This window comes from Cryptotermes secundus, unplaced genomic scaffold (assembly GCF_002891405.2).
Source record: "Cryptotermes secundus unplaced genomic scaffold, Csec_1.0 scaffold693, whole genome shotgun sequence".
NCBI classification, from domain to species: Eukaryota; Metazoa; Arthropoda; class Insecta; order Blattodea; family Kalotermitidae; genus Cryptotermes; species Cryptotermes secundus.
In genome coordinates, this window is record NW_019722434.1 from 374,489 (window position 1) to 386,815 (window position 12,327).

General features: G+C 40.4%; 1 protein-coding gene across 4 annotated transcripts; it reads right to left on the reverse strand.

The window, feature by feature from the left end:
• Positions 1–1,173: 1,173 nt before the first annotated feature.
• Positions 1,174–12,271, reverse strand: LOC111861455 (type-1 angiotensin II receptor-associated protein). Of its 4 annotated transcripts, none has more exons than XM_033750331.1 (8): positions 12,165–12,271; positions 8,660–8,779; positions 7,824–7,858; positions 6,271–6,345; positions 5,980–6,115; positions 5,821–5,893; positions 4,181–4,312; positions 1,174–4,047 (listed from the first exon to the last, which is right to left on the reverse strand). In XM_033750331.1, exons 2-8 carry the CDS (start codon positions 8,696–8,698, stop codon positions 3,917–3,919), a joined length of 621 nt encoding a protein of 206 aa, XP_033606222.1. In that variant the 5' UTR covers positions 8,699–8,779; positions 12,165–12,271; the 3' UTR covers positions 1,174–3,916. The 4 variants fall into 4 exon arrangements, with proteins under 4 accessions (XP_033606222.1, XP_023701827.1, XP_033606223.1 ...); XM_023846059.2 differs by having other exon boundaries at positions 5,980–6,088; positions 12,165–12,270; XM_033750332.1 differs by lacking the exon at positions 12,165–12,271 and adding an exon at positions 11,537–11,744.
• Between the last annotated feature and the right edge of the window lie 56 nt (positions 12,272–12,327).

Consider the following 12,327-nt stretch of genomic DNA (forward strand, 5'->3'; position numbering starts at 1 on the left):
TACAAGACTAACAAAAAGACCTCACATTCGCAGATTCAGAGAAAATTGAGACAAGACTGACATATGTCAGTGTGTGACCAAATGCTACATCACATGACACAACTACTTCACTTTCACTTAAACATCTTATCTAAAAAAAAACGCGTATGACCTCAGACTGACGCAGCTTCTGATGTGCTCTGAAATGCACTTGGCTTCAGACGGCACGTCTCATGGACCCCCTGACTTATACATATTTACAGGCATGAGACGTACAGGGGTGGGGATTACACCAGCTCCACTGGATCTCTAAAACAAAAATATAAATTGGGAAAATAAGAAAATCTACCAAATAAATATATGAAAATAAAAAGGATTTGAAAAAATATTCTTATATCCTAAATATCCTAGTGGCCAGCAAAACGGCTTACACAGTTTATACGCTAAATTTCTGGCGTTTTATGCAAACTGAATTTCACTACCATGTTCACAAGACAGTTCCACTGATCCCCATCCCGAGCCAGATGAATCAAGTCCATATAATTACATACTACTTCTCTGAGATCTACTTTAATATTATCCTCCCACTTACATCTGGGTCTTCCAAGTGGTCTCTTTCCTTCTGGCATGTATTCATTCCTTTTCTCCCCCGTGCATGCTACATACATGCTACGTTCTAAAATTACAGTCAGACATCACTCACGTGTGTCATCAGATCATAACACATAACATTTTAGTTTTATCTTTGAGTCTGCTGAGGATTGCTTTCAATGTTTCATTTCAACGTCAAGAAAAGGCCCAGACACAAATCTGTAACATTCTCTCTCTACGTACGCTCCATATTTTTACTGCCAAGGAATCTGTTATCCCGTAACTGAAGATTACTGATTTCTTGGGTAGTGCCGCCATATAGTCTGGCACACAGGTATTGCTGTTTCAGAGCATCCAGCTATCTTCATCTTCAGGGTAAAGGAGGCATGGATACAGTTAAGTTTCTTTGAAATGCTGCTATGCATCTATGAGACCCTGGAAGGAAATTGCCTTCAGAATGTGAAATCTCACTTCACAAGTCCTCTATGGTCATTACTTGTTAGCAAACGCATGAGGCAAGACACTCCCACACTCAGAAGGAACAGGAATGCTGAGAGCTCAGGGAGCTACATAACAAAGTCAAAGAAGAAATAATACAAATGATTTTTCAGAAAACACTCTTCAAATTAACTTTGCATGGTGAAGATGCATTTCATAGATCATAGTAACAAAATACAAATATTCTTCATATACAGTACGCTTATGCACATATACCAATAAGAAGAAGAATACACTACAAAAGAACTAATCACATACATAGCTATATCAACATATTGCTAGTGAATATACAATATATTTAAAAAAGGCTAAATTTTTACACTAAAAATGACTGACAATGCTGGATACAACAGTAATGGTGACAACAAGAGAAAGTTGTGTAGCGGTTAATTGTGACTGCAGTAATCGCCTGGCCATACTTGTCACTGATAACCGTTTGTAATGTGTCAAGAAGCCGTATTAAAAAAATTCAAAGGAAAAATTCACACCTCTCATAGTAAGTGAATGAAACTTGTATCTTGTCCACGAACTCTCACTCTTTACCTAGCCAAGCAGATGTGTGTGGAAATTATTATATATAACAATGACATACAGCCTGTTGAAAAGTCCAGTAGACAATTGTGAAAAACAAACTTTGTCAAAAATAACTAAGTTCAATAACTTGACAAGGTCTATAATATAGCTTTTTCTTTATTTTGGAAAAAATTCATGTATATACAAAAATGGCCCAGGCAATGCCTTAAGCATATTTTATGCTCCTATTCAAAACTACTTGTTAAGACACATTAATATAGCAGCAAAACTTTGCCTAATATATGTATATATACATGCACCAGCAGAAGTACCTGCTCTTCACTCAGCATGCACTTGCTTTCCCTGTCAGAATCACAATATACAGCAGCTGAAAATTCTGAGGAACAACAGTCACATTCCAAAATTAAAGTTTACTCATGTAGTCAGAAGGAGACTCCATATGGGGATTCCAATCGCATCCAAAAACTCAGCTGCAACATCTACACATCGATGTTAACAACCATGCTACTGTACATACTGGCAAGGTTATGAAGTAAGTTTCACAGCATCTCCGATTGTTGTCTGTTAGTTCTGTGGTACGGAATTGAAGGAGAGAGAGGCAAGTTACACATTTACACAAATGCATCACTGCATCCTTCAGCATATTACCAACCAGAAAAATTGGGAATGAGGCCATTTTGTTTCCATTTCTAGTACACTCCATTCTTCTCTCTGTCCGTCCTTGATACCTCTGTGGCCAATTCTCACAAAATTCACTCAATATGAAAATGTCATTGTGAAATACTTCACTTTTTACTTTTTACGTTTTACTTCCAGAATGGTTTATGATTTTGCAGGTTTTTATACTGCAAGGTTTTGAATATTTATGTGGTACAGCAACCCTGTCAGGTTGGGCATTTTCACAGCATTAAAGAAAATAATGGTGTCTGGAATGAATTTGATGGTACTTCATCACAAACCAAGAGGGAGCAGTAACTTTTGATTTGTAATGCTTGCCAAAATAACGCCTAAGAGATGGGCAAGAAATTTTAAAATGTCACACAAAGAATAACTGTGACATCAAATCATGAACGCACATGCCTCAAGATCTGCAAAGGACTGGGTTAATGGCATGCACAGAACAGGCAAAGTTAACTACTCTGATGGTGAAAGACACTTAGTGATAATGTAAAACGCATATTTACTTTTCCATTTGCCTCAAGACAGGTAAAAGCATGTGCTGTGTTGCACGAGGGATTATACTGAAAGAGACATCAAAACTGTGCTTGAAGTATCATGTGGATTGAAAGGGGCACAATAAAAGTAACCCTTGGAACATTCTTGGTCTTAGTTGCCTGCTTCACTCTCATTACAGTAATTTTCACTCCTACTTACTGTTTGCATCCCATTGCATGAACACAATAATATTAATTTTACAAATTAACTAAGAACACCTGAAGATGACCCTTTAGAGGCTGAAACATACAGTCTGGTTAAATTAATAAACATTTGTTGCGCTGATCGCTGAATTTGTAAAATTAATATTATTAATTTTCATAGAATTTAGAGAATTTACTTATTTTGTGAACGTGCTATAGCTTCTGATAATACAATTATTGCACTGGACACTTTCAATTCTGTGGGGGTAAACCGTGTGTGTATATATATATGATGTTTCAGAAAGCAGGTCCGTTTGTGTTATCAGGTCTGACCACTGGCCAGTAATTCAGAGGGCTCAATCTAGTAGGCCCAAAAGAACAGGAAACCTTCCCCCCTTACAGCTGACAATGGAAACAGATTCCATCTCTGAAACATGCACATCAAATGTACCTCGACAATGGGCAATTTCCAACACAATATCCACACACTGATTCAGAGAGAACCCAAACTTTCATTTCAAAATCTATGACAACACAAAAGTACAATTGTTCCACACGGGATGCACAGCAGCTGATAATCCACAGATGGATATGCCAAATCTGTTACAGTTACATTCTTTCTGGACCAAACCCCAAGTGGCTATGACAAACACCAAAAGGAAAACTAGACTGTATGTTCTTTTTGTGTGCCATGTTTATGAAGCCCCAGACAGAGAGATAATTAGAATTTTCCTTGGATATTGTTTTCCACTTTGCACGGTTGTAGGCCTGGACAAAGGAAAGAGGTTACACAGATTCACAGTTCTAGCTGTATAGATGTTGCAAGCATTTTGTTTTCAAATTCCTCTTATGTCATGGATTTTTCCTCTGGCTCTATTTTGTTATGAATGGCAAGGTTCTGTCCCCACACCCCACCCCTGGGTACCCAACATTAAATATTCCAAACTGCAAACACCTCAGCTGTGATATGGAGGTGGCATCTTGCTGCTGGGAGCATACTCCACTGGACTGGGGATATCAGTGTGAGGCACACTCTGGTGAACTGCACCAACAATGTCCTCATATGGGCCCCTCTGGGCTGTGCCCCCTGCAAAAGCAACAAACACATTAGTACCAACAAGGGAAGAAGTCGTGACATAACATATGCCCATTAAGGGGCAGACACCATTTAAAATAAAAACAAGTTTTGATGCAAAAGTGTGAGTTACAAAGGGACTCACCAAAGATGGTGGGAAGCGGCGCACCAACAGCATTGGCTCGTTCCACATAGATACGGTACAGTACCAACGTCGTGAAGGGACGAATAATGAGATTCAAGATGGCCATGCCACAACTGAAACGTTCACTTCCATCTGCAAGCAAGGAGTCTGGAACTGTCACATTTGTATCTTCTTCTTTAATCCTTTCAAGCCCAGTGACAACCACATGTACCACCTGCTCTAACAATCAAAAGTCTGCATTTTTACTACACAGTGTATTCATGGATTTTATATGACCCTTAGAATAAACAGTGATTATTTCCCTAAAGAGTACTAACTGGCCAGTCTGTTTACACATATTTAGATAATTACATGGCCTCAAGGAGTTAAATATCATACATACATAGTTTCACACTGGTAACTGAATTTAGTGGATACAATTACCCTTAACTACAGATAATTACAGCACCTCCAAGTGTTCCCAGGCTGCCATAACCTCACATGTTTGCTGCTTGGTTATGGCCTGTAATAACAGGCATTCTCTCTAACATGTCCATGCTCAAAAGCTTCCAGTTCTGCACTGCTTTGCTCTGCTCTTCTCTGCTCTTGTAATTTTTGCTGGCTTTGCCAGAAGGGCCATTCTTGGTTTTGGGCCCCATCAGGACCCATGATCGTATTTATTTTTCTGTCAGTCAGTCAGGTAAATTGCTGCTAGCCCTCACCAGCATAGTCATACTTGGTTCCAAATCCTGTGGACTCATGATCACATTTTATTGTCTCACAACCCTTTTTATGGCTTCAAAGCAGACTAAATAGAAAACACTGATCCTAACAGTTCGTCTACTGCTGTGTGTGTGTATGCGATGCAATGCCACAGAAACATGTTTTAATAAGCCATCACCTTAACATTGGCCGACTCTGCCATGCTTGTATGAGCCCAGTATTCTGGCTCTTATGCATCATGTCATGTTACAAACTGACATATGAATCAACAAACATGTTACACTGCAACTTGTAGCACGAATGGCTAAGCCTTTGCAATATTACAGTAATGTGACCACATTTGCTTCAGAGAGAAACAGAAAGTAATGATGTAACAAGGGAGATAATTTTCACCGCAGGATAGTCTGTGAGCTCCAGAAAGAATCAATGCATTTTGCAGGCCCTTGCCTTGGAAGTGTACTCTGAATGCCATCTGTGGCTGACTTGACTGAAGGGGACCTCACATGGTTGACACTGGCTAAGTGGTTCAGCTGGATGTTGAGGGAAAGTTGATGCTAGAGGCTTCTTGGTGACTGAACAGACAATGCATGAAGATAAAAAGTAAAAAATGTAGCAACATGCCAACGGATAGCAACTTCCCAATTCATCTTGTACAGAGAGATCGGCTATCATGACTGAGATTTTCTGTGGTTTTCCTCAGTCAGTGAAGCCAAATGCTGGAATAGTAAGTAGATTCTAAGGGACCAACTGAGTATGTGTCTTCCTTTCCTCACTTGAGGACGGAAACAATTCCAGTTTCTGAAACGTCACGTTTTCTTCTTTCTAGAATACTGGATGATGGAGAAAGTCCAAAAAGCCAGTAATTCTGAATTCTGGGATAGTAGTTCAGATTTTGCATCCAAAGAGAATGTGTAAATGTGACTCACGCTGTTACTCACCATTGCTGCGCGGAAAGTACAGTGATATCACCATCACATCGAGAACAAGGCACACGGCATTCACTGCTACAGCCTGTGACAAAAATACATATACTCAGTTATCACATCAACATGGAGTCATGTCCTTTCTTGCAACATTCTGTGCAGCAAGCAGCTCACCATCTGCATGGGCTCATCGCTCTCCTTGTGGTGTACCGCCCACAGAAGTATCAAGAAGAAGAGCAGGTTGTAGAATAGGTAGGACAAAGGACACCAGTGTCCTAGACCCCTGCAACAATGGTTGAATTTCTGGTTACTTACATGTTTACAATATCATATTTAAGCATCCTGTTACACTCACACAATATATATGAGACAAACTCTGTCTTAAGTGCAATAATTTTATTGTAGAAGAAAGAACTACAATAAAATTGTTGCACTTAAGACGGAGTTTGTCTCATATATACTTACATGTTAACGAATATTCCGATCTGCTTTCCGGGTAGAACCCCATCATGGATCAAAATGGATGAGTTTGCAGGATACCTAGAGAGTGCATCAACCGCTGACTTCATTAACCCCATCCTGCCCTTTTCATACCCAACCTCACTCCTACCACATACAAATTCAATTGTACAAAAAAATTTGAAATCAGAGCATACACTGTCTCATATACAATTCACTGTGAGTATATTATTGTGCTCCTCAGCAGAGCACTGTAGGTTACCAAATATTGAATAACCATGAAATCCAACTGCCCAGTAAAGCCTGTTTCAACAAAATCAATATTACAAGTTTGGGTCCCTAGTGCAAGTACTTGAGGACACCACCTATGCAGCTTCACTTAGGGAACATCTCCATAATTTAATAAAATGTGACTGAAACTGCTAGAGGCACTTTCAAGAAAACGGCCATTTTATTTACTGGATCCCATCAGAATGCCCTCATGTTTGTATTCATCATGCACTGACTGATGTTGGGAAAATGTTCAATACAGGATACTTATGAATTCCATCTAACCATTCAGGTATTAGCTGGTTACGATAGCCAAGTGGTCTGACGCATGTACTGTCTTTGCTTGCTCGGAAGCCGGGGTTGTGGGTTTGAATCCCACACAAGGCATGGATGTTTGGTGTGTGTATGCGTTCATTCTGTGATGGTGTTGTCCTGTGTTTAGGTAGAGGCCTTATGACAGCCTGATCACTGTGCACTGCTTATTAAACTGCCAGTGTCTCACGACTGCATAGTGTCGAACAGAAATGATCTGAATGGAAGTAGCCATGTCTTAATCAAGATACAATCTTGAAATTTGCCTGGATGGAGCAAGGAAAACCACCAAAAACCTCAGTCAGGAAAGGTTCTGTCCTGGCACCTTCTGAATAGAAGCCCAGAGCGTTACCATTTACTCTGGCATGCAGTTACCAAGCTTTCAGAGGAACTTGCTGTCTCCGTTTTCATGGACTTCTGCCATGAAGACGGAACCCTGAGGTTCCTCTCTAATGTTTAGTAACCATCTAGAAGGCTGTGTGGTGTCATATCCCAGAAATGTGCATCAGTCACATTCACCACTGTCACAACATTAATGCTCACATGTTTGGCAAGAGTGAAGGTTCTTATTTTTACAAACACTACAAGCTGTGTTAGACTGGAGACTGTCATAGCAGCAACTCTCAAGAGTAATATGTTCTGGGTTGTGAGACCATGCATGCACACATGTGCACGCTTTCTGCATGGTAGGACAACCAATAAACAGTGAATTGGAAAGATTCAGACGATTGCTGTAGCCTGGAGAGTCAGAGTAAAAGCCAGTAAAAGACCCAACAAGGATAGTCAGTGCCAAGGAACATCTCTAGACATAAGGGTAGAGGGGTATCACTACACCAACCAGCCTTGTGTGACGCTGTGTAGTCAGAGAGAAGCTTACTTCTACACATATACCAGACTATACACGTCAAACCTCAAATGACAGTGCTCTTCACTGCCAGCCTCATGCCAGTAACACTTTCTGCCACAAAGGAACTCACCATGCAGACAGGATGAAGTGTACGACGAACACCACCTGCAGAACAAAGTTCCAGCTTTACATGATGTAACTTATCTTGTGCCCCCCCCCAAACTTTGTGGCTTTCTTTCCATCTACATTACCTCCCTCCCTTTTGTTTTCTTCGTTATCTGCAAACCTATATCATACTTCAATACAAGAAGTTCTGGGAAGAGCTAATTACCTACTTTCCTTTGACATGACATGGACCACATGTCCAAACGTGGGGGGATACACAGATATGCAGACAGCAAGATGATCTCATAAGCCTTTCATTTTTCAAAATATGGAAAGTAGGTTAAAACGAATGAATTAAAATATTAACTGTATTGCAAAAATCCATTACATTTTATTAACATCAGTGACAATACTGGCAGATAACTCAGGCAGTACTGAAAGAGATTATGGATTGGAGAGCCGAGGAATCACAAGCTTGATTTCCAGTGCACGCACGAGATTTTTCTTTTATCTGTAATTTCCAGATCAGTTCTGTGGCCCACCCACCCTCCTATCCTATGGGTACCAGGGCGCCTTTCCCTGGGGGAGGGGGGGCAGTTCAGCCTTGTCCCCTGGCAGGAAAAATAGGTTCAGCAGGTGACTTCAACCCCCTCCCCTTACCAGACTGTAATTCCACAGAACACAGCCTTCCTTTAGAAGCCAAATCACTTTTGCACAGTACATACAACCAGAAGGTTCAGAAGAAGTAACGTTTGCTGGACAGATAACATTTAGGAAAAATCAGAACACAGGGATCTGTTATCTGTGCTGTACCTTTTTCAAGTTTCAACTTCAACTGACACAATGGCACTGCTCTCTCACCTTGAGTGGTGCACTGGGAATATCACTGAGTTCCACCATGATACTCAGATGTAATCACATGCAGCCTCTTACGTGGGTCCTTGACGCTGCTGCTTGAATAGGCCTGTGTGCTCCTGGGAACTGACCAAATTAAGCAGTATTGTAAAGTAACACACTTGCATTATGATAAACGTATTCGCCTATCAAGATAGTCTAACACACAATCAATCATGGAGCTGAGCCCTTCTTGAGAAGTCACCAGTTGTGCAGCTACTCTAGAACTTCCCAGCATTTTATGGAACCCAACGATTCATTACTGTGTTCTCAAGAGCTCTCCACCTGATCCTATCCTGAGCCAGATCAATCCAATCCATCCCATCTAAGATCCATTTTAACATTGTCCACACACCTATGCCTTGGTCTTCGCATCTGGCTTTCCCACGAATAACCTATATACATTCCTCTTCTCCCCATTTGTGCTACGTGCCATGCCCATCTCAACCTTCTTGACTTGATCATTCTAATTATACTTCGATAAGAGTACAGGTTATGAAGCTGCTCATTATGCAGTTTTCTCCAACCTCCTGTCACTTCATCTCTCTTTGGTCCAAATATTCTCAACACCCTCAGTCTATGTTCCTCCCTTAATGACAGAGACCAAGTTTCACATCCATACTGAACCACAGGCAAAATTATAGTGTTGTATATTCTAATTTCTATGTTTTTGGACAGCAGATGAGAAGACAAAAGGTTCTGGACTGAATGCTAGCAAGCATTACCCAAGTTCAATCTCCTCTTAATTTCTTCCTGAATCAGGTTTTGATTTGTTATCGTTGTTCCCAAATATCTGAACTGTGCCACATTTTCAAAACATCTGTTTTCTATCTTTATATCACGATTTTGCCCTGCATTTTGGTGACGAGACAGCAACATATACTTAGTTGTTCCTATGTTTACTTCTGGATATTGTCTCTAATAGTTTCGCAAGCTTTATTAACATCCACCTCAGTTTTCAAAAGCCGCGAACCCACTTGAGATTTCAACACAATACTGCTCTTTACACTCTACCTCATTTAATTTGTTGAGATTCAACCTCTCCATACGAACTCTGTGCAGTGTTTGTTTACTCACTGTCCGTCTTTCCCCAACCTTTGCCACCACCAGGTAGTAGTCAGTATCACAATCTGCTGCCCTGAATGACCGGACATTCAGTATACATGAATGCCTTCTCCTGCCTATCAAAATGTGGTCAATTCGGTTGTGCATCTTCCTGTCAGGAGACTCTGAACTGCTGATATGATTCTCTTATGTACGATAAAACCTGTGCCTAATTCATGATTTTCATTCCCCTTTCCATAGAAAAATGTATATATGCCTAATGGTTCCTACTCCTGTTCCCCCACTAAATCCAACTTATATTTTGGGATTTCTTCCACCACTGCCCTACGCGAACCAGCCCTCTACATACTTCTAACATTCCAAGTACCAAATCTCATATCCATTTTATTTTGCTTAGGTCATTTATCCACAGAATCTGTCCAGGTCTGAGGCTTCTCGAGAATTTTCATAAAAGCTTATTTTTTACAGTGAGGAATTGTTAGCCCCCACACCCAACCTCCAAGCTGGAGGACCACCTCTTGTCAGCTGTCCACTGCATATTCAATATATTCGCAGCTACCCTCAATTCCTGGAGGGCATCTCCTCCATCCGTAACCTGAGGACGCACCATGCTGTGATGACAAGGAACCCACCTAACATGGTGATAGTTTAATAGACATTTCCACTTTTGATGCCAGTCACAGAAAGTTTGGATGGAGAACATTCCAACTGTGAAATTTCTTGCATGAAGGGTTCTACCTTCTGGGATATAATGTCATGCAGTCCATTGAGAGTCAACTGACCTTGACCCCCCACCCCCAAGTCAGTTGACTTAATGTTGTGTCGGAATAGCACCATGTTAATGAAACTGAAGATCAGCTTGATGTATGGGAGGAAAGTGGCAATCTGGCTTATCATTGGTCTCAGCAACGCTCACAGGACCAATAACCCTGCAAATGTGCCCACCACTGAATGTGTCCCCCCTGGATCACTGCTCCACACATGAATCCACAGGCCAGCTTCTCAGGTCCCTTCTGTTTATATTTAATCCCACATTTCTGCAAGCCACGTGTTATGCTTGCTGCCTGCTACATGCAGGTTTCTTGCTTGACTTACTTTTCAACCACGAAGACAGAGGTGACCTGCTACTGTGAAATATCTCTTTGACTTTCAACAGACTATGTGCATTCTATATCAGTGGTCTGAACCCTTCATAATCACTGTCAAAAGAACCTCAAATCCCATATTTCTTGTATTGGCATGAAGAATCATGCACTCTACCCAAGCATACACATGGGTTTCAAGCTATATGCACCTGTACATTAATCAGACTTGAGAACCTTTTATATAACACAGTGTAAGATGATTTAATACTTGGTAAAAGAGTCAATATGAACAGAAATAAATAATGTTTCAAATCTTCATAAAATACATGTGAAAGCCAACCACCATACCATGAAGGAATGCTCTGATATTAGACCCACAAAGCATGGGGTCATACACCTCTTACTGATTTTGCATTCCACTTTTGTTAAAGATCGGCATGTGGGCTCCTTCACACTGTAGTCTCATATGGTCTGTGTGAAGGGTGCATTACAATTAAATTTCTTATATTAATATGAAGAGGACCTGTTACATAATTTCATACTGCATAATTTGTATACTGTTATGTAGTTGGCCGGTTTGATGAGAATCCTTGAACTATAGGTGAAGACATAATTGTAGAATGCTGAATGACAGCCTCAACCTCTGTAATTTAGGCCCACTGTTCATCCCCAAATAGTGGTAAATGTTCCTCACCTGACTATGTACTAACTCCAACTACTGATTTTTAACTTAATCTTTTCAGGACTTAGAATCTTGTATTATGCTAAGAGATATTACAAAGGCACTGGACACCACTAGTTATTGTTCTTTTGCGTTCTCTAACTCATTTGTAATTAACTCTTAACCTGACAGCAACTACTGCCGATGAGATAGATACAAAAAGCATAAGAGCAATGGCTGAAGCTGTAACTTACAAAGTCCTACGATTACGTCCTGAGATAGAAGTTCCAGGCCTCTTTTCAAACTGACCAACCACTGAACGATATAAAAATTATGCGCCATGGAATTGTGCTAATAGTCTCCCTTTGTTTTTATTGCAACGAATTTATTTTTAATGTACCTTTCACACACACCACAAAAAACACAAAATTACAGCATGAAGGACTCCACATGTCGACCTTTAACAAAAGTGGAATAATGTGTTGAATTGCAGAATCAATACGAGGCGTGTCCCTTCATTTTTGTGAAGATCTGTAACTTCTTCTGAAATGTATTACACCCACGAAATACGTAACATTTTATATTCTTTAATTTTGACGTTTATCGTATCGAACAATAAAATCAGTACTACAATTCTTTACTAGTGCGAATTAATTCACACCTTTTCCTCCGTTTAAATTTATCCCACCTGTACTACACAACACACTTTTCTTTCAGAATTATTGCAGGATTAAATCATATCACGGATTACGGATACTCACTCGGAAAAGCTAACTCGCGAACGATAGCTCAGGTCGGGAGACCTATCGACCGTTTAGCCGACG

What these genes read in the sequence shown, in the direction of transcription:
- LOC111861455 (XM_033750331.1), bottom strand. Translation starts at nt 8,698, where the DNA reads ATGGTGGAACTCAGTGATATTCCCAGTGCACCACTCAAG. An exon ending in GCGATGAGCCCATGCAGATG is followed by an intron (nt 5,894 to 5,979) that starts GTGAGCTGCTTG and finishes TTTTTGTCACAG; the next exon opens with GCTGTAGCAGTGAATGCCGT. An exon ending in GTACTTTCCGCGCAGCAATG is followed by an intron (nt 4,313 to 5,820) that starts GTGAGTAACAGC and finishes CCTTGCTTGCAG; the next exon opens with ATGGAAGTGAACGTTTCAGT.